Below are 24770 nucleotides of genomic sequence, written 5' to 3' on the forward strand. Positions count from 1 at the left end.
AGCCACACCTATAATGTGTCCATGCCGAGGAACAGCGATCTTTCCAGTCTCCATCAGTAACCCCTTAAGTGCCGTGCAATGACAGTGTTCCTAACCGATTGGTGTCCCCGCAACATGTATGCGGGAGTCCGATCAGTTTACAGCCCCACAAGAGGTCCTCTCACTTGCTCCATGAGGGTCCTGGCTCCGATCTGCTGATAGAGTCTGGCTCAGCAGGGTCTATCAGCAGATCACTGATAACACTGAGTAATGCTATGTAATAGTATAGCATTATTTCGTTTTCTGAATCTGAACAATGAATGTTTTTTAAAAACACACATAAGCCTCTCCCCTAATAAAAATGAAAAACATGCCTATTTGGTATCGCCGCGTGCGGAAATGTCTGAGCTATTAACTCTTAGAGGACGTGCGACGTACACGTACGTCTCTGTGCCCTTGTACTTAAAGGGGTACTCCGCTGCTCAGAATTTGGAACAAAACTGGCGCCGGGAGCTCGTGACATGATAGCCCTGCCCCCTCATGTCACACTCCACCCTCTCAATGCAAGTTTGTGGGAGGGGGCGTGACATCCGTCACGCCTGCTCCAATAGACTTGCATTGAGGGGGAGGGGCTATGATGTTACAAGCTCCCGACTCTAAGCATTCGGAACATTTTGTTCCAAATGCTGAGCAGTGGAGTACTCCTTTAACTGGTGGTCAGAACCAGCCGGCTTCTGTTATCAGCAGCTGGGATCTCATCGATAATGGCGGACATCAGCCATCTAGCTGATGTCCTCCATAACCCTTAATAAGTGGGAACTTATTGGACTGCCCACAGTGCCATTGCAGTGGTCCGATTAGTGAAGAGTAGTTTTGCAACCACTGGAGACTCACTGGTTGGGAAACACTGCACTATACAATAGGGCATTGGGCTTTTGTTCCCTGTTATCAGCCATTGCACATTTACATAGTTCCCGCATACCTTTCCTTGTGATGTGAGCAACTCAGGCAATGTGTCTTTCATTACGGGGGAAGGAAAAAAACAACTTATCAAGACATTAATCTCCCTTTGATCGTTCCCGTTCTCCATAATTCATCTTGTGCTCGGTACAAATGATTTTCCCTCATCTGATGGCCATTAGGATATTCTTCACACAACAGTTACATGATTCCTCACATTCCTTCAGTCCTCCACGGACAACGCAAGAAACACATTTGTCCTGTGAAGAAATCAGTTGACTACCCATCTGGTTTCTTGGCCAGCGATCCCGGGATCCCACAGAGTTGTATTCCTGTTCCGACACTGGATGGAACGTCCTAAATCAGTCCTAGCCTGGCAGAGCCTGTGCGCTCCGTCCCAGCTTGGCCCTGCGCCCGACCTTCCTTCGTGGGCCCAGATTCAGCTTTTGTTTGTTTCTATGATGAATGTGTTTTCAGAAAAAGTATTCCCTTCTGACATAATTTAATTTCTCCAATTTCGGTTGCTATTCTGTATGACTTTTTGCACTGGCCGGGGAGGGGGGCTGACAACTATTTCCTTGTGTGGAAAAGCTGGGTGATGACTATTCACAACACTGCAAGGTGGGCACCCATCTTTTTTCTGTAGTCTGTAAAGCTAGAAGTATAGTACCTATATTAGTTATCACCCATCTTTCCTAGGAAATGTAGACGTTTTAAAGCGAATAAAAAACAAAAAACATAGCTGCTTTTTTCCAGAAATAGCGCCACTTTTGTCCTCAGGTTGTGTGGTATTGCATCTCTGTTCCCTTAAAGGGGTACTCCGGCGCTAAGACATCTTATCCCCTATCCAAAGGTAGGGGATAAGATGCCTGATCGTGGGTGTCCCGCCGCTGGGGACCCCCGTGATCTTCCACACTGCACACTGTTAGAATCGCAATCACTGGGACAGAGCATAGTGACGTCACGGCTCCGCCCCATGTGACGTCATGCTCCGCCCCCTTCAATGCAAACCTGTGGAGGGGGCCTGACAGCGCCGTCCCCGTCACCATTTACCATCCCTGTGATCGCCAGTAATCAGACCCGGAGCGAGCACGCTCCGGGGGGCTGATTCTGACGGGGTGCGGCGTGGAAGATCGCGGGGGTTCCGCCGCTGGGATAGGGGGATAAGATGTCTTAGCGCCAGAGTAACCCTTTAAAATGAATGAAGCCAAATTATAATGCCACACACAGACAGGAGTGGAGCTGTTTTTGGATGAAAGCAGCCAATTTTTTTAGATCCTGGATAACCATTAGAAGGGGAACTGCAGCCAAAATTAGCTTATTCCATATCCACAGGATAGGGGATAAGTAGCTGATCGTGGGTCCGACCACTGGGACCCCCCACGATCTCAGCAACGGGACCCCATCTTAAAATCATAGCAGAAACGCTGACTCGTTTCGGACTATATAGTCCTTAATCATGCCATGATTAAGGACTATATAGTCCGAAACGCGTCTGCGTTTCTGCTATGATTTTATTCCCCCTCTTTTGTTCACTTACCTTTTAATGGCTTGAATAAAAATTTTGGATTTTATTCGTTTTCCTTGGGAGCTGGACCCTGCTCTTTACCTTCATTCAAAGTCTTCACTCCAAGCATGCGGTTGGATGTTGTCCGTGCTTCCTACTTACACTTGAAGTCCTCCTCCTCCTAAGAACTTACATGGTGGTGAGCTGGTTTTCCTCTTTCATAGACTCCGCTGCTCAGCGTTTGGAACAAACTGTTCAGAACGCTAGAGCCGGGAGCTTTACAGATTTGTAAATTACTTCTATTAAAAAATCTTAATCCTTCCAGTACTTATTAGCTGCTGAATACTACAGCGGAAATTCTTTTCTTTTTGAAACACAGAGCTGTCTGCTGACATCATGAGCACAGTGCTCTCTGCTGACATCTCTGTCCATTTTAGGAACTGCGCAGAACGGCATATATTTGCTATGAGGATTTCCTTTTATGCTGGTAGCTCCTAAAATGGACAGAGATGTCAGCAGAGAGCACTGTGCTCATGATGTCAGCAGAGAGCTCCGTGTTTCAAACGGAAAAGAATTTCCACTGTAGTATTCAGCAGCTAATAAGTACAGGAAGGATTAAGATTTTTTATTTTCCTATGCTATATATGTAATATTGTGGGGCTACAATGACCCATCCCGTGACCATTCTTGGTGAAGATATTGTATGTTTGTTCTTCTGTTTCCATATCTCATATAGAGTATAATGGGAATAGAGGACCAGGTCCCTCCATTCCCACACACAAATGTCTGTATTGTAGCCCATAATACGAGTGCACAGATCCCAAATATATCTGGGCCCATGTGAGGGGCCCCATTGTTGGACCCCAAGTTGACACACATAGATTATTGCCTTAGTATGCTGTTTGCTGGCTGCATTGAATATCATCTCTCCTCGTGCTGGAAACTTGATCAATTTAATTTCTTCCTGGAAACTGAAAATCTGCACCGATCTGGCGTCAACAATTTACATGGGCAGGAAGGGAGAAGGGTCACGGTGGGGGGTATAAATGAGTTTTACACTGTTGCACACCATATGTTCTCAGTTTGCAGTATTAAATACATGGTTAGTAACCTGCTGCGACATTCTTGTCTTAATGAGTCTTGGATATGTACTGAAAACATACTGTGCCCCGCTCCCGATACAGCAGGAGAGCCCAATATTGGACCTGTCACTATGCATCGCACATGAGTAGGCCGCATAGCAAAGAGGTTACTAAAAACTGCTAAATTCCTTTTCTCCCGTCTGGAGTGTCACTTCCATCATGCCTCGGGATATAGTACAGTTTTCACATGTATTTGTTGTTTTTTTTTTTACCCCAGGATTTTTCTCCCATGCTTCCTCCTTTTGTGTATCGTTTGGCATGAAGAGTAGGGGAATGGCAAATGACAACTACTCTGAGCATGTTTCTGGCTCATAGAAGTCGTCCCTTTCCATACCCCCATGCAAGGACGTATGTACCATACGTGGCAGACCATGCAGCTGCTATGGGGCCCTTACCAATAGGAAAGAATGGGATCAACCAGAACGGGGCCCCCTCTGGCCCTGTTCTGGTTGATCCCATTCTTTCCTATTGGTAAGAAACTCCTCTCTCCAGGAAACTGCACTGTCAGTAAATTAATGGAGGGCAGCATTGACTAATAGGTTTTGGAAATCAATGGGAAATAAACACCAGACCCTTTTGTCCCGTAGCTTGCAGCTTCTGGGCCCCGATGCAAAATCTAGAACAGGGCCCCATATGCCAGTTATATTACCTGTCTCTAATGGGGCAGGTGTGCTTTGGGGCCCCCTTAAGCACCAGGGCCCCAGTGTGACTGCTACCTCTATAGCTGTGCCCCTGCCTGTAGGGCAAAATAAGAAGCCGTAAAAGGAGGTCCATTTTAATACTTTCTAAGGGGCCCCCTTTCTTCCATGTACATCACTTCACCCAAATAACTAATAATGCAGAGATCACGTCACTATAGTAGCTGATACAGTGCCATCCATGTATATGTGGCTGTTTCTGGTATTGCAGCTCAGCCCTATTCAAGAGAGATATGCATGGACGAGGATACTGCTGCTATGTTTGGTTCCAGTCCTTAATTTGGTAAATTAGCCACATTGTTGGCCTTTCTGTTACTAAGGCAGTGTTTCCCTACCAGGGTGCCTCCAGCTGTTGCAAACTACAACTCCCAGCATGCCCGGACAGCCGAAGGCTGTCCGGGCATGCTGGGGGGTTGTAGCTTTGCAACAGCTGGAGGCACCCTGGTTGGGAAACACTGTACTAAGGAATCAAGTCCCTAATGGGTGATGGGTGTCTAAGTCTCCCTCTAAACCCCCTTAACATTTCCTTCAGTGTCCGGCAATCTTCTCTTACAGAACTAGTTGGATCTTCGCAGCCAAGTTTTTTCATTTTGCTGATGCTGTAAATGTGAACAGATTAGATGAAGATTAGACTTTATAATGATGTCCAAGCTCTGGTATTTTTTCTTCATGAATGATGAGTTTGAGCTTCTTTGTGACTTTATTAAAGTGATCACCTGAAGCACCTAATATCCCTCCCATCACCGGAGCTGTCTTCTTGTCTCAAGTGTTAAGTGTCCACTTCTATGGGAAGACAAAGAGATACAACAGAGATTGTCCGGAATTAGAAATCCCACAAGACCTGCCATTCTGGAGATCTGACCCAGTCACTAGAGATGAGCGAACTTACAGTAAATTCGATTTGTCACGAACTTCTCGGCTCGGCAGTTGATGACTTTTCCTGCATAAATTAGTTCAGCTTTTAGGTGCTCCCGTGGGCTGGAAAAGGTGGATACAGTCCTAGAAGACTCTTTCCTAGGACTGTATCCACCTTTTCCAGCCCACCGGAGCACCGGAAAGCTGAACTAATTTATGCAGGAAAAGTCAGCAACCGCCGAGCCGAGAAGTTCGTGACGAATCGAATTTACTGTAAGTTCGCTCATCTCTACCAGTCACCATCACAATTCGGCCAATGTCTGAATCGTTCAGACCCTTGCACTTTTCCTGCTTTAAGACATAACTGTTTACTTGTTGCCCAGTATATCCCCATCCTGACCTGTGCCATTGGTAAAGCGTACCTCCCATATTACAGAAAAAAATATGGTTATATATATTTTACTAGGTCATGCAGATGCTTTTCATGTCTTTTTTTTTATGGTCTAGCTTCTGTATGTGACTCACAAATCCCTCAGGAAGGGGTGTGTCCGAGGCAAGCACTGAGCCTGCCCTCACTCACCATGCATTCACTTCCCCCCCGAGTCTGTAACCCTCCTCCTATCTATTTTCATGCTGCAGTCTGATGGGACAGGAGTGAGCACAGAGGAGTGCTAGTCCTGTCCTCACTTACTAGAGTTTAAGATTAAAAGAATTACATTTGTTTAGTCTTGAGGAGAAACATTTAAGGGGGGGGGGAGGGATATGGTCAACGTATATAATTATATAAATGGCCCATACAAAAAATATGGGGAAAAACTGTTCTGGGTTAAACCCCCTTGAAGGACAAGGAGGCACTCCCTCTGTCTGGAGAAGAAAAGGTTTAGTCTCAAGGGGTGACACGCCTTCTTTACCATAAGAATTGTGAATTTATGGAACAGTCTACCTCAGGAACTGATCACAGCAGAAACAGATGAAAGCTTTAAAACGGGGTTAGGTACATTCCTAGAACAAAATACCATTAAGGCTTATGCAGAAATATAATCACATCCCTTCCTCTTGATCCCACCATACCCATTCCCTTCAATTCCTTGGTTGAGATTGATGGACGTATGTCTTTTTTTAACTATACTTACTATGTAACTTTTGTCCCAGCCTGTACCTAAGCTGGGACAAAGATAATTCTCTCCGGTTGCAGCATCATGTTCTGGATGGTAGGGGACCCCTAGTGGTCTTTTTTATAAAGATTCCTATAAAAATGAGATATAAAATTTGTATGAAGTATTTTTGAATGGTTAATGTTTTGCCAAGATGTACAACCAGGGCTCAGGTCCCGCAGGAACGCATGGGAACGTAGGTCCTGTACTTTTTCCACAGCAGAAAGACTGTTCCTATTGGCAGGAGTCCTGCAGGACCAGGCCTTGAGGGTAATCTTGGAAAACTTGACCCCTGTGTACATCATATCAAAGGTAGGTGTGTGTGTGTGTGTGTGTATATATATATATATATATATATATATGTGTATATACCCACAGATTGTTGTAGGCAGCACTACCCAAGATAGAGAGATGCAAAGAGGGTGCTGGCGGAACAGACTCTGTCACAGTCTGCCCAGACAATGCATAAACAGAAAATCCGCGGCACTCCAGGGATAGTTCAAAGGTGATTTATTATCCCATGCAACAAAAAATTACACAACGTTTCACCGGTCTCTCACCGACTTGAGAAAACCGGTGAGAGACCGGTGAAACGTTGTATAATTTTTTGTTGCATGGGATAATAAATCACCTTTGAACTATCCCTGGAGTGCCGCGGATCTTTTAAATTAAATTATTAAGGAAATTACAAATTGTTTGTTGTGTCGCAGGATCTCTCTCCAGGGAGTGTCGAAGAAGCTGAAGAAGCAGAACCTGATGAGGAATTTAAAGATGCAATAGAGGTGGGTGGAAGAGTCAATGTGAAGAACTTGAAGTCAAAAATCATAATTTTTTTTTTTTTTTTTTTTAATGCGGGGATGAATATGAATGAAATTATGAATACGTTCAATGCATTTGATGTTTTGTAGAACCTGTAAAATATTTAGATTTGATGACCAGGGCATAGACCAATCCAGTGACCAGACAATTGAGATAAAAGTTGTCCCAACCTGCTAATATCCATGGGATTGATCAAAAGTTTCATTTGCTTTTGGGGTTCAACTAATTGTCTCCAGCGGTAGATGTTAGGGCATGTTGAAATCTTGTGTTGCCACCATTTATTTTCCCTTCTTCGTTGAAACAAATATGCACACTTGACTGAGAACGCAAGTATGTTATGGCATAATAGCTGACCAATGTCTCAAGTGTCCAAAAATTAGAAACAGTAGATGGCACTCACCCGGAATATGTGCAAAATTATCTTCACTTATTAAAGTGCAACAAACGACATCCCAGGCAGCTGGCAGGTAGCTTACACTGGCATATTTACAGGATAATTAGTGACAGCTGTTTCACGCTATACGTTTTGGGAAACCCCCAGAAAATTGTTAAATATAAAAAGAGGTTTTCGGGGTCTAGAACATTGATGACCTATACTTAGGAAATGTCATTAATATCAGATCCTGACGTTCCAGTTCCCGGCAACCTGTCTACCAGCCGATTGAAGGGGCCATGTTCTCTTCAGTGTTTTTCAGGCACAGTTTCATACTTTTTTTTTATAGTGGCTGTCCCTGGTATTATAGCTCATTTCCATTCACTTGACCTCTCAGAAGACCTAGCTCATTGGAGAAACCAGAAACATACTGTTGAGAAATATGAAGTACCAAGTCAATGCCAAGAATTCTGGAAACTCTTTTTGGGGAGGACTTCAGGAGTCCCAACAAACTTGATGGAACCAAATAACATGTTAGAATGTTTAACTACGGCTTCACTGCTTATTTCATCCTGGTGGCCATAGGTTGATCATCAAAGTGCACTTTTCTGCTACAGGGTGTCATATAAAGCAGGTTCACGATTGTTGCTGACGTAAACCGCTGTATCTGTAGACATACGGTTGACGTTTGGCATGCATATCTTTTATATTTTGACACAAAGGGCAAAAAGGTTACCTAAAAATAACGGGATATTCACAGATGCTTGTGCTTCGAAGGTATTATTTTTGCTTGCGGAAATCCAGTCGGTAGGGAGTCTTTAGGACACTGCTCCCTGGGAAAAGATATGCAAATTAGTTCTCACTAAGAAGGAAACGGTTTCTCTAGTGCCACCTATAGGTGACTACCTGGCAAGTCCATTCTCAATCCTTTTAAGAGCCTCGAACGAGGATTATCAGCAAACTCAGGAGAAAACCAAAAGGATCTGTGGATGGCACTGTTTTGGTGTTGATTTGCTCCATGCCGGTATGGAGTTTGGTTCTGGTTGGCTGTGTGAGATGCCATAAACACCGATATCAAAGAAAAACTGTGGCAGACATGAATAGCAAAAAAATGGTAACAAACTTTGTTTAAAAACACATATTAAAATGCATGACTAAAGAAGAGGAATGGCAGCTAGTAGCTGCCATTCCTCTTCTTTAGTCATGCATTTTAATGTGTTTTTAAACAATAAAGTTTACCATTTTTTGCTATTCATGTCTGCCAGTTTTTCTTTGATATCAGTGTTTATAGTTTATTGCTGTCTTAGCAGACGTTACATGGTCCATTCACGTATACCCTGGGAGTACATAGGGGTGATATGATCCCACCGCCTAGAAGTAGGGTTTTGTTATCTGGGTCATTGGTATTTTTTTTTTTTGGAAAGTCGGACAGGGTAGCTACCTATAGGTAACACTAGAGAGAGAGAGTTTCTTCCTTCCAGAGAAGATAAGTTCAGATGTTCCATAGACAACATTACACTAAAAACTTCCTACCAACTGGAGAATAAATACCTTCCGATATGTTGCTGTTAGATGTTGGTGCAAATGTCTTACTCTTTATTTGCACCTGGATAAAGGAATACCCAATAAATGCTAAATCGGGATTTCTCCAGTAAGTTTTCTCTCCAGAAGGTTTGGTTCTTAATTGTCTTCTCTTTTGTCCATGCTGCCTGAGAAAGGAGCAACATCTGATGACCATGGTGAGTGGTGGACGTGTAATGCAGAGAGATCTTACGGACTCCGCTGATCTGTTACATGGCCTCCTCCCCAAAGATTTCTCTCATTCTCTCCCTCAGGTGATTTCTCTATCAGACCTGATGCATGTTGTGCAGGTGCTTTTCTTCTGGGGAGAATGGCAAATATGCCATCATGTTGCTGCTTAATTGGCATGAATTGGGCAAGTCTTATTGTAAACATCTTTGAATATGGATTCTATATTTTTGCTTTGAATCTTTCTGCAAAATCGGATCAAAACCTGAAAGAGTGTCTGTGCCGGGAAATCTAATCGTAGCCAAACAGTCCCCCACCCATTCTTACAGCTTCCTGTAATAAGGGGAGTCAAGTGATAGCCTCCAAATAGGCTCACTAATGTCTATGCATGATATATATATATAATTTTATTTTCTTGTTTTTCTTATATTTTACTACTAAAAATACTTTGCATGTTTGCTTGTTTTGATCTTTAGTTTTTATTGGTCACATTTTGGGGTTAGTAGAGTTTTTGTTCCTTTTTATTCTATTGGTTATTTTTGTGCTTTGTCCCATGCTGGATCTATAATATTTTCTGTTCCAGAAGAGAGGGTGATTTAAATTTTTATTACTTTTTATTTTATTTCCCTTTTTCTCCACACTTTTTCAGTCCCACTAGGGGACTTACACAAGTGATCGTTCAATTGCTTGTGCAGAATGTTACAACACTTGTGTTGCAGTGTAGGTATATTTCTACCTACAACCATGGCAATTGTCGTGAGGAGGCAGAAAGAGACTTGAAGGCCACACAGGACCGCCACCTTCCATCTAGCCGCCTAGATGCCATGGTTACGGACCACAGCATCTAGGGGGTTTAATGGACATGACTGGCTGGTTACGTCATCAGTTGTATGATGCAAGCTGTTGGGGTCCCGTCTCAGCTAGTGATTGACTGAGCAAGCTGACACTCCTGCGCATCTCTGAAGGGGGGGGGGGGGGCTGGAGTTCTCGGAGGTGAAGCTGCTGAATGGTAAGTTTAGCGGCCATAACCGGGCCACATACAGGAAGACTGCAGATAGGGGGTTACGATTATGTTTCCCCCCCCCCTGGATAACCCCTTTAAGTACATGGGCATTGTTCATTGTGTTGGACAATACACTAATAATGCATATTGCCATATTAATTGATTATAAAGCTACCAGACATATAGGCTCACATAGCCTCCAGGCAGATAGTATTACACAGCATTGACATTTAGTGCAGTGAAGAATATAGTCTGTATCCCTGGTGGTCTAGGGCAGTAAAGTGATTATTTCCGACATCCCTGGTGGTCTATGGCTGTAAATGTGATCTAGGGCAGAGAGGTGGTCTATGGTGGTCTATGGCTTTAAAAGCATTAATGTCAATCTTCTTGGTTTATCTCAGTATTCCTAGTGGTCCAAGCCAGTTAGTGGGTTAATGCCAGTATCAAAGGTTGTGTAGGGTAGAAAAGGGGTTAATGTAAGGATCTCTGGTGGTCTGGGGCAGTCAAATGGTTCATTTTAAGATCCCTGGTAAAGGGTTGCGTAATAGTTAATGCTGCATACCTGAAGTCCAGTTGGTTATGGGTTATAATCTATCAATAGGATAAGGGATAACTAGCTGATTAGTGGGGGTCCAACCATTGGGATCCCCAACGATCACTAGAGCGTAGATTAATTGTCCTTGATGGAATTGAGTGACTGCGTACATGCTTGACCGCCGAGTCATTCACTGTCTATTGCTTTTTGAACCTAGTACAGTAAATAAAGTAAGCCCTCTCCATGTTCCAGCGTTGTCCTGGCTGTAACAGGAAGCTGAACACTCATGATTCTGCTTCCTGTTTCCTCTCTGCACTGATCATAGTCAGAGAGGTCGTAGAGAGAACTGTGTAGTTGAAATTGAATGGTCCTACACGTCTCTGTATGATTGGGCAGAGAGATGAAGAGTCTTTCTACCCAATCATAAAGGGTAAAGAGCAGAGAGTCTGTGCAGGATCAGACTTACACTGAGGTGCCCAGCTTAGAGGAATGTTTCCCAAACTGTGTGCCTCCAGTTGGTGCAAAACTACAACTCCCGGCATGCCCAGACATCCTTCGGCTGTCTGGGCATGCCGGGAGTTGTAGTTTTGCATTAGCTGGAGGCATACAGGTTGGGAAACACTGTCTTGGGCTGGGTTCACATCACATTTTTGCCATACTGTTTTCATTCAGTTTTTCTAAAGAAAACTGTATGGCAAAAAAACGTATGGAACCAAGTGGAAAAAAGTTAACTGTATGCATTTTTAAACCGTATACTGTTTTAAAATATTATGTCCGGTTGCATCTGTTTTTTTAAGAAAAAAAAGTATACATTTTTAACTTTTCACTCCATTTATGAATAAAGTTTCACTTGTTTGATTTGAAATTTCACGAAAAAAAACTGTGCAAGGTCAAAAACCGTATGGTGAAAACCGTATTGAACCGTACGCAGATACGGTTCTGTACGGTTCCCATTGAAAAAAAAAATAAACTTATACGTTGCAATACAGTTTTTAACCCATACCAAAAACCTCGGTAGGCTACGGTTTTGGGTACGGGAACAAAACGGACAAAACCGTACAGCGTGCAAAACGGACACAACCGGATGCATCGTTTGGCATACGGTTTTCAATACGGTTCCGTACGGTTTTCACATTGAAAACGTATACGGGAACTGTGTTGCAAAAACGTGGTGTGAACCCGGCCTTAGAGGTAGCAGTGCTGAAGACAGTGTATCACCATAATAATTCCTTATATTGACAATGGATTCCCTGTCCCTTGACTTTTATCAGGAGGATGATGATGTGTCCCAGTGCCCGTCCGAGTATGAACTGAACATGCAGGACAACGGTTTCCTTAGCAGAAATGATGTCAAAAGTAAAGTATCCAAACTGACCGAGAGGCTACGCAAGAGATATCCTGCTAATAATCTGGGTATGTAATTGTCTTCATTCTCCTGTAGATCACTGCTAAACCTTTTTAAAGTTGATCGTCGTTTGCACCTTGATTTTAAGGGACTCAAGTATCAGTCTCCAGTGACCTTACTGCGCCAACTCTGTCCTAACTTTTACCGTTCCTCTAAAACTGGACCAAGAGTTATCTCAAGATAATAATACAGTGGTCCCTCAAGTTACAATGGTCATCCTGGTACCGATTAAAATTGTATGTTGAGACCATAACTTTATAAAAACCTGGTAATTGGTTCTAAAGCTTCAATATGTCATCCAAAAATAGGGGGGAAAAAAAGGAGGATTAAAGAAAAATAAGTAGATAACTAATATAGATAAAGCAAATCCTTACATATAAAAGTAAGAAAGATCTGCTGGGAGCTGTAATCACTGTCTATGTAGAGGACAGGAGCTTCTTCAGGGTCCTGTACAGTACACAGGGTCCTAAAAAAGTAACATGGAGCCGCCCCCACCTGGTGTCCAAAAGAGCAGCTAACCCTGGCACAGGTAAAGAGTACAGAACATGTAATACCTCCCTGTACTGTATGGGGCGCTACCAGACAGCCAGTCAGTACAGTACTTCAGTAATACAGGGGTTTTACCAGTGAATGTCCATTCTGATTGGTCGGTTCTTCCAGCCATTGACAAGTTTCTCAGATTTGGACTGTCTGTAGTATTGTATGTTGAGTCTAGTTTCAAGTTACAATGATCCAGAAAAGACCATTGTATGTTGAAAATATTGAATGTTAAGGCCATTGTAAGTTGAGAGATCACTGTATATGACACCTATCCTTAGGATGGGTAATAAGTATTTGATCTGTTAGAGTCCTGCCCCTGGACCCCGCACTGATCACTAAAACAGAGGTGAGTGGAGCGGCATCCCACATGCTCTTCTGCAACTCATTTCACTCTTTATGGGACTGACATAGCATACAAGATAGCCGTGTATAGTGACCAGTATTCAGGCTTCCAGAGTTACCATATTCAGAAGGACAGCCCCATATTTGGGGTAAATTCTTATTGTCCTATTCCTAAAGGGGGGGGGGGGGAAATGTGCAATGTCTCCCATCCATTCCTAACTGGAAGAACCTCAGGACTCAGAAAACTCTTTTAGGGTGTGATCACATGTACAGGATCTGCTTCATATTTTGTGCAGCTGATTTTGCTACCAATTAACTTCAATGGGTAGCAAAATCAGATGCATAACTTCCCCACATGTGTTTGACGTGGTCACGTGAACAGGGGGCTGTTAAGTTTCAGCTATTCTGTGATGTGAAGACTGTGTCACTGGAGACTGTAGGTGCGGTTTAGGGCAAAGTATGGCACTATTTTCACGACACAAAGTATTGTGTAGACAAAGTATTGCACCCTGGGTTTTGTGTGGTATTGTGGGTCACTTTGTGAGCAAATAATGGCTTCATGTGGCACTGGGTACTGGACATTATTTTAGATGTACTGCTTGGATTTATGTGAAAATTGTCACTATTTTTACTAGGATGTCCTGTTACCAGGTATGAGTAACAATCCTCTTTTTCAAGTACTCCCCGATACCAATTACCAATACTTTTTTTTATAATGTCATGTGACAGCAGAGGTGGTTCTGGACTTTGTGACGCCTTAGGCGAAAGTCAAACATGAGGCCCTCACTGACACTCATAGTTAAAGGGGTACTCCAGTGGCAAACAAACTTTTTAAAATCAACTGGTGCCAGAAAATAAAATCCAGAAAATAAATATCCCCCCCCCCCCCCCCAATTAGGTAGAAGCTCCCCAATAGGCAAGGATTCCCCTATTAGTTAGAAGCCCCTAGCAGGTAGGTAAGGAAGATTATTATCCTTAGGTAAAAGATAAGTAAATAGGGAAATCCTCCATATAGGTTGAAGTTTACAGTAGGTAGGTAATCACTCCTATAAGGTAAAAGCCTCTAGCACAGTGTTTCTCCAGCGCGGTCCTCAAGACCCCTCAACAGGTCATGTTTTTAGGATTTCTTTAGTCTTTCACTGGTGATATAATTGTGGTCAGGGAACCAGGCATCACCACACTTATATCACCTGTGAAAGACTAAGGAAATCCAGAAAACATGGCCTGTTGGGGGGGGGGGGGGGGGGTCTTGAGGACCACGCTTGAGAAACACTGCTCTATCAGATAGGTAGGTAATCCCCCAATTAGGTAAAAGCCCCTAGAAGATTGAAAGGTAAATCCCCCAAATTAGGTAGAAGCCCCCCAGAAGATAGGTAGGTAATCCCTCCCCCTCCCCCCAATTAGGTAGGAGCCTCCAGAAGATAGCTAGGAAGGGAATCTTTCTATTAGGTAGAAGCCCCCAGTAGGTAGGTAGGAAGGGAACTCCCCTGTTTGGTAGAAGCCACCAGTACGTACATGTTACCCGCAACCCCCCCCCCCCCTCCCCATTAGGTAGAAGCCTTCACTAGGTAGGGACATCCCCTATTAGGTAGAAGCCCCCAGTAGTTAGGGAATCCCCCTATTAGGTAGAAGCCTCAACTAGGAAGCTCCCAGAAGATAGGTTAATAGGGGATTCTCCTTATTAAATTTCCTCTCGCCTTCCCTCCAAAGGTAAGGCGAGAGGGATTTTTATTTTATTTTATAATAGAGGAGAACTATTGGAGTAAACTGCGTCTCTCTGCCCATTGATCCTATAGCATCCGTACAATCTTCAGGTATACAGGACATTCGCACGAATACACTCTGCACCGATACCAATACCAGTATCAGTATTGAGACATCCCTAACATTTTACCATTTATTGAACTATCAATGTTTCCCAACCAGTGGGCTTCCGACTGTTGCAAAACTACAACTCCCAGCATGCCCGGACAGCCAACGGCTGTCCGGGCATGCTGGAAGTTGTAGTTTTGCAACAGCTGGAGGCACCCCGGTTGGGAAACATATCTAGTATTTTAGAGTACACGTCTGGGCAGTGTACATGGATTATAGAACCTATTCGAATAGCAATTCCATTGGTTGCTATGGGCAACCGCACCATTGTTCATCCGCACAGGTTTTGATAAATCTTCGGCCATGATGATGCGCGACCCTCTGATTTGTCGGAGGATGGCGAGGAATCTCTGATATTTTTGGGGGGGAAGTTTTTAAAACAATCTCAGCTTTTCGTTAACCGTAATGGAGCGGAACAAATCTCCCTCCGGCTAAGCAAGTAATAAAACACGCTACATGGGACGCACATACTTGCCGTCTCCCGAGATATGTAACGTTACACCGCCAGGCCACGCATGTAAGATAACTCAATAGCAGACAAACATTCTTTTCACCGGGGCTGATGGCGGATTAAGAGTTTAGTTTGAGCTGAGCCCTGCTAGCTGGAAACCTGAGCCGACTGCTGCGCATTGCCATGTTGGATGGGGAAAAGAATGTAAAATAAACATGGAGTAAGCCCAGTACAGAGATAGGGAATAATTGGTAGCAGCATACCTACCGGATTAACCCCTTGTGGCTATCAAATCTGCTAACGGTGCAGTTGTATACAGGCTGAGACACTATTTGTAATTGGTAATAAATATAGGAATCAAAGGATGGGGGGGGGGGGGAAAGAAGAAAAAAAAACTTTAAAGGGAAAGTGTCATCTAGATTTTTTTATTTTAAATTGTATTTATTTGTTGTTATTTTCTGATTGTAATTAATTAAAGGGGTACTCCGGTGGAAAAACTGCTCAGGAAAATTAGCTGCACCCATAATAGTGTAGAAAAAAATGTAGTAATTTTAATTTTTTTTATTAAAGTAGTACTCCGGTGGAAAACAATAATTTTTTTTTTTTTTTTTAAATCAACTGGTGCCAGAAAGTTGAACAGATTTGTAAATTACTCCTATTTAAAAATCTTAATTGTTAGGATTCGGCTGGCAGGAGGTGGATCCTCTGTGTCAGAGAGGGATTGGCGTGGACCGTGTCGGTGGACCGGTTCTAAGTTGCTACTGGTATTCACCAGAGCCCGCCGCAAAGCGGGATGGTCTTGCAGCGGCGGTAGCAACCAGGTCGTATCCACCGGCAATGGCTCAACCTCTCTGACTGCTGAGAGGGATAAGGCAAGAGCAAGGTCGGACGTAGCAGAAGGTCAGGGCAGGCAGCAAGGATCGTAGTCAGGGGCAACGGCAGGAGGTCTGGAACACAAGCTAGGAACACACAAGGGAACGCTTTCACTGGCACAATGGCAACAAGATCCGGCAAGGAAGTGCAGGGGAAGTGAGGTCATATAGCCAGGGAGCAGGTGGAAGCTAATTAGGCTGATTGGGCCAGGCACCAATCATTGGTGCACTGGCCCTTTAAATCTAGAGAGCTGGCGCGCGCCCTAAGGAGCGGAGCCGCGCGCGCCAGGACGTGACAGCCGGGGACCGGGACAGGTGAGTGACTTGGGATGCGGTTCGCGAGCGGGCGCGTCCCGCTATGCGAATCGCATCCCTGCCGGCAGAGTCAGTGCAGCGCTCCCGGTCAGCGGGTCTGACCGAGGCGCTGCAGAAAGAGGAACACCGCGAGCGCTCCGGGGAGGAGCAGGGACCCGGAGCGCTCGGCGTAACATTAATCCTTCCAGTATTTATCAGCTTCTGTATACTAAAGAGGAAGTTAATTTCTTTTTGAATTTCCTTTCTGTCTGACCACAGTGCTCTCTGCTGACACCTCTGTCCATGTCAGGAACTGTGTCCAGAGTAGGAGAAAATCCCCATAGCAAACCTATCCTGCTCTGGACAGTTCCTGACATGGACAGAGGTGTCAGCAGAGAGCACTGTGGTCAGACAGAAAGGAAATTCAAAAAGAAATGAACTTCCTCTGTATTATACAGCAGCTGATAAGTACTGGAAGGAGAAAGATTTTTTAATAGAAGTAATTTACAAATCTGTTTAACTTTCTGGCATCAGTTGATTTAAAATAAATAAATAAATAAATAAAATAATTCCACCGGAGTACCCCTTTAATTAATTTTTATATATTTTTTTTTTGGTACATTATTATGGGTGCAGCTATTTTTTCCTGAGCAGTTTTTAACACCATTGAAAGGGGTATTCCGGGGAACTGAAACTTAGCCCTTAGCCCCCCCGTGATCACACACTTATCGCCGATCTCCTAAAGCAGTTCTTTAAAGGGGTACTTTGGGAAACTGAAACTTATCCCCTATCCACAGGATAGGTGGGGGGCCGGAGACCACTGAGGATGGGTAAGTAGTCGAGCCTGGTACAGGAGATCACTGGGGCCGAGAAGTGTGTGCTAAGCATGTGCTCTCCCAACTCTAAACATGACCGAGAACAGCTGGAGGCACACTATGGATCGGGTCGTCGGCGGATCCGTGGGGTAACATATGCTGCGGATCCGTTACGTGTGACCCTACCCTCATGATTCCCATTGGAAAATGATGTTTTGAATTATCTAAGAAAGAAAAATAATAATGATGACACAACTCCTTCAACTATTTACCTAACAGACATGGATAGGGGATAAGTAAATTTTTGCTGGAGTACTCCTTTAAAAGGGTACTCCACTGGAAAACATTTTGTTTTAAATCAACTGGTGCCAGAAAGTTGAACAGATTTGTAAATTACTTCTATTAAAAATCTGAATCCTTCCAGTACTTATCAGCTGCTGCATGGTCCACAGGAAGTTATTCTTTTGGAATTTCTTTCTGTCTGACCACAGTGCTCTCTGCTGACACCTCTGTCCATGTCAGGAACTGTCCAGAGCAGGAGACGTTTGCTATGGGGATTTGCTCCTACTCTAGGCAATTCCTGACATGGACAGAGGTGTCAGAAGAGAGCACTGTGGTCAGACAGAAAAGAAATTCAAAAAGAAAAGCACTTCCTGTGGATCATACAGCAGCTGATAAGTACTGGAAGGATTAAGATTTTTTTTATTTTTTTATAGAAGTTATTTACAAATCTATTTAACTTTCTGGCAAAAGAACATTTTTCCAGTGGAGTACCCCTTTATGAACAGTGCTTTCCAAACTGTCTACCTCCAGCTGTTGCAAAACTACAACTCCCAGCATGCCCGGACAGCCGTTGGCTGTCCGGGCATGCTGGGAGTTGTAGTTTTGCAACAGCTGGAGGTCAACAGTTTGGAGACCACTGGTTTAGAACATTGTTTATCTCATTTCATACATAATTCCTCACATTACGGGAATGATATTTGACGTTCTGCTCTTTTACGAGCAGCTGATGTAAGGGCTAATAGACGCCATGTTAGCAAATAGACGTCCGGCCCCATGTGGCTGGCTTAGAGGGGTAATGATTTTCACGTTGACACGTATTAGGACCCATCACTCATTTTCCGGTGGGACGGTGGTTTTCCGATGGCGATAATTGTCCATCTCTTCTAATTCGAGCCGAATGAGTTCCCTGACCCGGGGAGGAAATCACCGTCATTTCGGAGCTGAATACACAGTGATACCATCTGGAAAAGCTCCCTCCTAATGGCAGAGGGATAAATTATACGTCCTCCCTCCATGTCGTGTGCTGCTCTATAGCTTTAGCGTTTTTTTTTTATTCTTTTAAGTTCCAGTCGAATGCTTGCCCAGACTATGCAGGAGTCCTCCTTGGGCGCGGGAACGGCAGCCGCCTGTACAAATACCCTGATGCCTCTGAAGCCAGAGATGACGACAGAGAATGAATCATGAAATCGCCCCCCTCCCTGGTATCTCCTGTGCCCACTTGGAACTTGGTTATGTGCCAGGGATGCGCAACCGCGAATCTGCTTCCGTAGAGAAGAATGGCGTTGATTTGGTTGTACGTGTGCTTCATTCTGTAATACGAATAAATGTATTTGGATCACGACGATGTAATGTTTCACCCGTTTCATAGACTTAAAGGGGTACGTCATTGGAACACAATTTATTTTTCTTTTTTTAATCAACTGGTGCCAGGAATAGAGATGAGCGAACTTACAGTAAATTCGATTCGTCACGAACTTCTCGGCTCGGCAGTTGATGGCTTTATCCTGCATAAATTAGTTCAGCTTTCCGGTGCTCCGGTGGGCTGGAAAAGGTGGATTCAGTCCTAGGAGACTCTTTCCTAGGAATGTATCCACCTTTTCCAGCCGACCGGAGCACCGGAAAGCTGAACTAATTTACGCAAGATAAGTCATCAACTGCCGAGCCGAGAAGTTTGTGACGAATTGAATTTACTGTAAGTTCGCTCATCTCTAGCCAGGAAGTTACACAGATTTGTAAATTACTCCTATATAAAAAAAAAATCTTAATCCTTCCAGTACTTATCAGATGCTTTATGCTCCACAGGAAGTTGTGTAGTTCTTTCCAGTCTGACCACAGTGCTCTCTGCTGACACCTCTGTCCATGTCAGGAACTGTCCGGAGCAGGAGAGGTTTGCTATGGGGCTTTGCTTCTACTCTGGACAGTTCCTGACATTGACCAAAGCCCCATAGCAAACCTATCCTGCTCGGGACAGTTCCTGACACGGACAGAGGTGTCAGCAGAGAGTACTGTGGTCAGACTAAAAAGAACTGCACAACTTCCTGTGGAGCATACAGCAGCTGCTAAGTACTGGAAGGATTAAGATTTTTTTAATAGAAGTCATTTACAAATCTGTATAACTTTCTGGCACTAGTTGATTTGAATAAATAGTTTTTCACCCGAGTACCCCTTTAAATGGTTGTGGCAGCTCTATACCACAATGTTATTTAGGCAACTACATGGGAGTGTTATTTGTCCAATGTATGGCACTGTTATTGGGGTAGTCTATTGCATAATTACCAACATTTGGCACATTTACTCCCATACCAAAATAGCCCAGGAATTCCCCCAAAACACCTGGAAAAATACATTTTTTTTTTTTAGGCAAGACTTACATAAACTTTTTTTTTTTCTCTTTGCTATTCTGTTTGCAGCATTGTTCCAGCAACACTGGGACTGTTGGCTGCTGTATAACACCTATACTTGGGTACTGTCTGGTATGGTTATTTGTACACTGTGTGACCATATGATGAGAGGGTTTACCAACAGAACATACAGCACAAGGCACCATTCTACTTAAAGGGGTATTCCAGGGAAAAAAAACTTTTTTTTATTTTTTTTATATCAACTGGCTCCAGAAAGTTAAACAGATTTGTAAATGACTTCTATTAAAAAAAATCTTAATCCTTTCAATAATTATCAGCTGCTGAAGTTGAGTTGTTGTTTTCTGTCTAGCAACAGTGCTCTCTGCTGACATCTCTGCTTGTCTCTGGAATTGCACAGAGTAGAAGAGGTTTGCTATGGGGATTTGCTTCTAAACTGGGCGGTTCCCGAGACACGTGTCATCAGAGAGCACTTAGACAGAAAAGAAAAACGCAACTTCAGAAGCTCATAAGTACTGAAAGGATTAAGCTTTTTTAATAGAAGTAATTTGCAAATCTGAAAATATATATCACCCGCGCTGGAGGAAACAGTGGGCTATATCCTTGCTGCGCAACGCAGAATTGTAAATTACTCCAATGCGAGCAACTCCTGTACGCTTCCCTGTAAGGCGTACAACTAATGAATAATAAAAAATTAGAAAAAATAGGAGTACGCGCTAGGAAAAATAGCAATAGTAAGGTGGAAATGTGGACTGAATGGAACAGTGTCCTGCCTTGCAATAAGTAGTATGGTACTGGACTGGAGCAGTGGTCCTCTGGAATATGAACACAACAGAGATGTTTTGATAAGTGAACGAGTGGTTATGATAAATAATGAAATGTGTAATAGCCGTTCAAGTATCTATAATAGAATATGTTGTATATTACTGGAGAATGTAATTGTATTGCGGCACTTTCTAGGAGTACAAGATAAGTCTTTCCTCAGTGGGCCCGTTTAGAGGGGTGCTCCAGCGCTGCAAAATGTAATAAAAGAGAGGTTCCTAGTTGCCTCCGGCTCAGGTAAAATAAGAGCGTCCTGATAGAAATAGGTACCTGATGTCCGTTGCTGGTCGGGGACGTCGCTTTTTCGGGGTGATGGTCCTCAAATAGGGATAGCGGGAGAACGCTCCGGCCGGTAGCGTCTCAACCTGCTTCCATCCTCGTGGTAAGTAGCTCGATGTTGTGAGTAACTGATAGTGACGTCACTATGGGGGCAGGGAGAGCCCACAAAACTATTGACGCGTTTCGGAAACTTTCGAATTTCCTTTGTCGGGATACGTGATTGTGGATGAAATGGCCTATACTTCTAGGAGGACGTGGATCTGATGTTTAACCCTATGTTTACTCCCCTGGATAGCCAAGTCCTTTGATTTGTATATGGTTCAGCGCTGGAGTTTCATGTTAAAAATGTGGGTACTACGATATTTGTTATTGCAATCTTTTTTTTAGGATAAAAAGCCGAACAGTTCCATTTCTTCATTATGTCCAAATGGGGCCATGGAGTTTAAGTTAAAAATCCATTTGCTTTCTAATTGACATAATTGTGCAGGGGAAACTTTATTGCACAATTATCCAGATCAGAAAGCAAGTGGATTTTTAACTTAAACTCCATGGCCCCATTTGGACTTAATGAAGAAATGGAACTGTTCGGCTTTTTATCCTAAAAAAACATTGCAATAACAAATATCGTAGTTCCCACATTTTTAACATGAAACTCCAGCGCTGAACCATATACAAATCAAAGGACTTGGATATCCAGGGGAGTAAACATAGGGTTAAACATCAGATCCACGTCCTCCTAGAAGTATAGGCCATTTCATTCACATCACGTATCCCTACGAAGGAAATTCGAAAGTTTCCGAAACGCGTCGATAGTTTTGTGGACTCTCCCTGCCCCCATAGTGACGTCACTATCAGTTACTCACAACATCGAGCTACTTACCACGAGGACGGAAGCAGGTTGAGACGCTACCGGCCGGAGCGTTCTCCCGCTATCCCTATTTGAGGACCATCACCCCGAAAAAGCGACGTCCCCGACCAGCAACGGACATCAGGTACCTATTTCTATCAGGACGCTCTTATTTTACCTGAGCTGGAGGCCACTAGGAACCTCTCTTTTATTACATTTTGCAGCGCTGGAGCACCCTCTAAACGGGCCCACTGAGGAAAGACTTATCTTGTACTCCTAGAAAGTGCCGCAATACAATTACATTCTCCAGTAATATACAACATATTCTATTATAGATACTTGAACGGCTATTACACATTTCATTATTTATCATAACCACTCGTTCACTTATTAAAACATCTCTGTTGTGTTCATATTCCAGAGGACCACTGCTCCAGTCCAGTACCATACTACTTATTGCAAGGCAGGACACTGTTCCATTCAGTCCACATTTCCACCTTACTATTGCTATTTTTCCTAGCGCGTACTCCTATTTTTTTTTCTAATTTACAAATCTGTTTAACTTTCTGGAGCCAGTTGATATATAAAAAAAAGTTTTTTCCTGGATAACCACTTTTAAAGGGGTACTCCGCCCCTGGCATCTTATCCCCTATCCAAAGTAGATGTCAGATCGCCGGGCTCCCGCTGCTGGGGACCCCGGGGATCGCCGCTGCGGCACCCCGCCATCATTACTGCACAGAGCGAGTTCGCTCTGTGCGTAATGACGGGCGATACAGGGGCCGGAGCAGCGTGATGTCATGGCTCCGCCCCTCATGACATCACGGCCCGTCCCCTTTAATGCAAGTCTATGGCAGGGGGCGTGACAGCCGCCACACCCCCTCCCACAGACTTGTATTGACGGGGGCGGGCCATGATGTCACGAGGGGCGGAGCCGTGACGTAACGATGCTCCGGCCCCTGTATTGCCCGTCATTACGTGCAGAGCGATCTCGCTCTGCGCAGTAATGATAGCGGGGTGCTGCAGCAGTGATCCCCGGGGTCCCCAGCAGCGGGACCCCGGCGATCTGACATCTTATCCCCTATCCTTTGGATAGGAGATAAGATGTCTACGGGCGGAGTACCCCTTTAAGTGTAGTAACCACAGGGATGCTGAGCGTAATTTTGCAGGTCAGCTGGGAGTAGTAGTACTAAGGCGGTATTATGTCACATGGCAGGGTGGTAGCTAACCTAAGTTGTTCTCGTAGTGCAAAGTACATGAACGAGACCTTAGGACACTATCATTCTGTGAAACAACTTTATTTAAACCCCTTGTGCAAATCAAATATAATGCCGTCTCTTTATCGTTATTTATGTAGGATGTTACAGCCTTTGAGCCGGCTGAATAGATTTTTCACTGTCCAATTAGCTTATTCTCTACAGACCTTCAGACATTCGCTGACTGGAGTAATATGTAGACTTTTACTTACAAAACTCTGGTTTGCGGTACGATACCCGGAGCAATATACACTGGAAAACTTTAAAGGGGTACTCCCGTGGAAAACTTTTTTTTTTAAATCAACTGGTGCCAGAAAGTTAAACAGATTTGTAAATAACGTCAATTAAAATTAAAAAAATCTTAATCCTTCCAGTACTTTTTAGGGGCTGTATACTAAAGAGAAATCCAAAAAAGAAATGCATTTCCTCTGATATCATGACCACAGTGCTCTCTGCTGACCTCTGCTGTCCATTTTAGGAACTGTCCAGAGCAGGAGAAAATTCCCATAGCAAACATATGCTGCTCTGGACAGCAGAGGTCAGCAGAGAGCACTGTGGTCATGACATCAGAGGAAATGCATTTAGTTTTTGGATTTCTCTTTAGTATACAGCACCTCAAAATTACTGGAAAGATTAAGATTTTTTTTTTATATAAGTGATTTACAAATCTGTTTAACTTTCTGGCACCAGTTGATTTAAAAAAAAAAAAAAAGGTTTCCACAGGAGTACCCCTTTAACCACCGAAGAGATTAGTGTATTACAGAGGAACCCCTGTTCAGCCTTGTTATTCTCCTCTGATTAAGGCAAAAACCTCATTCTTGGGGATGAAGTTCTGTGACCCTTTATCCTCACAGCGTGGACAGGAACAAGACAGTAACTTGAATGTAGGATGTCACCTCGAAATGACTCTTTGGCCTAGGTGTGAATATGCCTAGCAAGAACAGGGCTAGGAGATATACGCACTCTACTGGCCTAGGCCAGACTACCCTAACAGGTCTGGGTCCACCCCCTTCTCTGGGGAGAGGAGGCTGGACTAGGGACTTCTACTGCAACCATTGGCTTAGGGGGATCACGTGACCAAGGCACCATTAATCTGATACAGTAATAAACCCTTGCACTTTCACCTCAACGCATGCTACCAATGTAGTGCAATGCACATAAATACCTTGAAGCAAATAAACCTACTGCACCCCATACACATTTATACAGTGTGCCGAAAGTGTCTGTCTCAGCCACACAACAACGTTTCATAGATTGCAGCTGGAACACTACTAAGTCCAGCCCTGGTCTGAATACCCCTTTAAAACTCTATATGTGAAACTCTAGCAGCTATAGCAATCAACTGATACCTGCAAGATGAAGAGAAACATTAGGAATTAAGCGGGGGGGAAAAAAATATAAAAATAAATAAATAAATATATATATATATATATATATATATATATATATATATATATATATATATGAAGATTTTTTGTGTGAGATCTGTTGTGGCGTGTACATTCTTGCACATGTGTAAGTTGCATGGATTCCATTCATTTCATCGTACAGGGTGGTAACAC

The 24770-nt window shown here is 43.6% G+C and overlaps 1 protein-coding gene across 5 annotated transcripts in view; it reads left to right on the forward strand.

Annotated features, from left to right (window-relative positions):
• ZFYVE27 (zinc finger FYVE-type containing 27) overlaps positions 1-24770 on the forward strand; it is a 116520-nt gene that overhangs the window by 54661 nt on the left and 37089 nt on the right. For 4 of the 5 annotated variants that reach the window (XM_056529759.1, XM_056529758.1, XM_056529761.1 and 1 more), the window contains exons 8-10: positions 7006-7077; positions 9206-9322; positions 12046-12187. In XM_056529759.1, coding sequence (XP_056385734.1) covers positions 7006-7077; positions 9206-9322; positions 12046-12187 — 331 coding nt within the window. The remainder of the gene's footprint in view (positions 1-7005; positions 7078-9205; positions 9323-12045; positions 12188-24770) is intronic. The other variant, XM_056529762.1, reaches the window with a different exon arrangement.

This window comes from Hyla sarda, chromosome 7 (genome assembly GCF_029499605.1).
Source record: "Hyla sarda isolate aHylSar1 chromosome 7, aHylSar1.hap1, whole genome shotgun sequence".
Classification (NCBI taxonomy): domain Eukaryota; kingdom Metazoa; phylum Chordata; class Amphibia; order Anura; family Hylidae; genus Hyla; species Hyla sarda.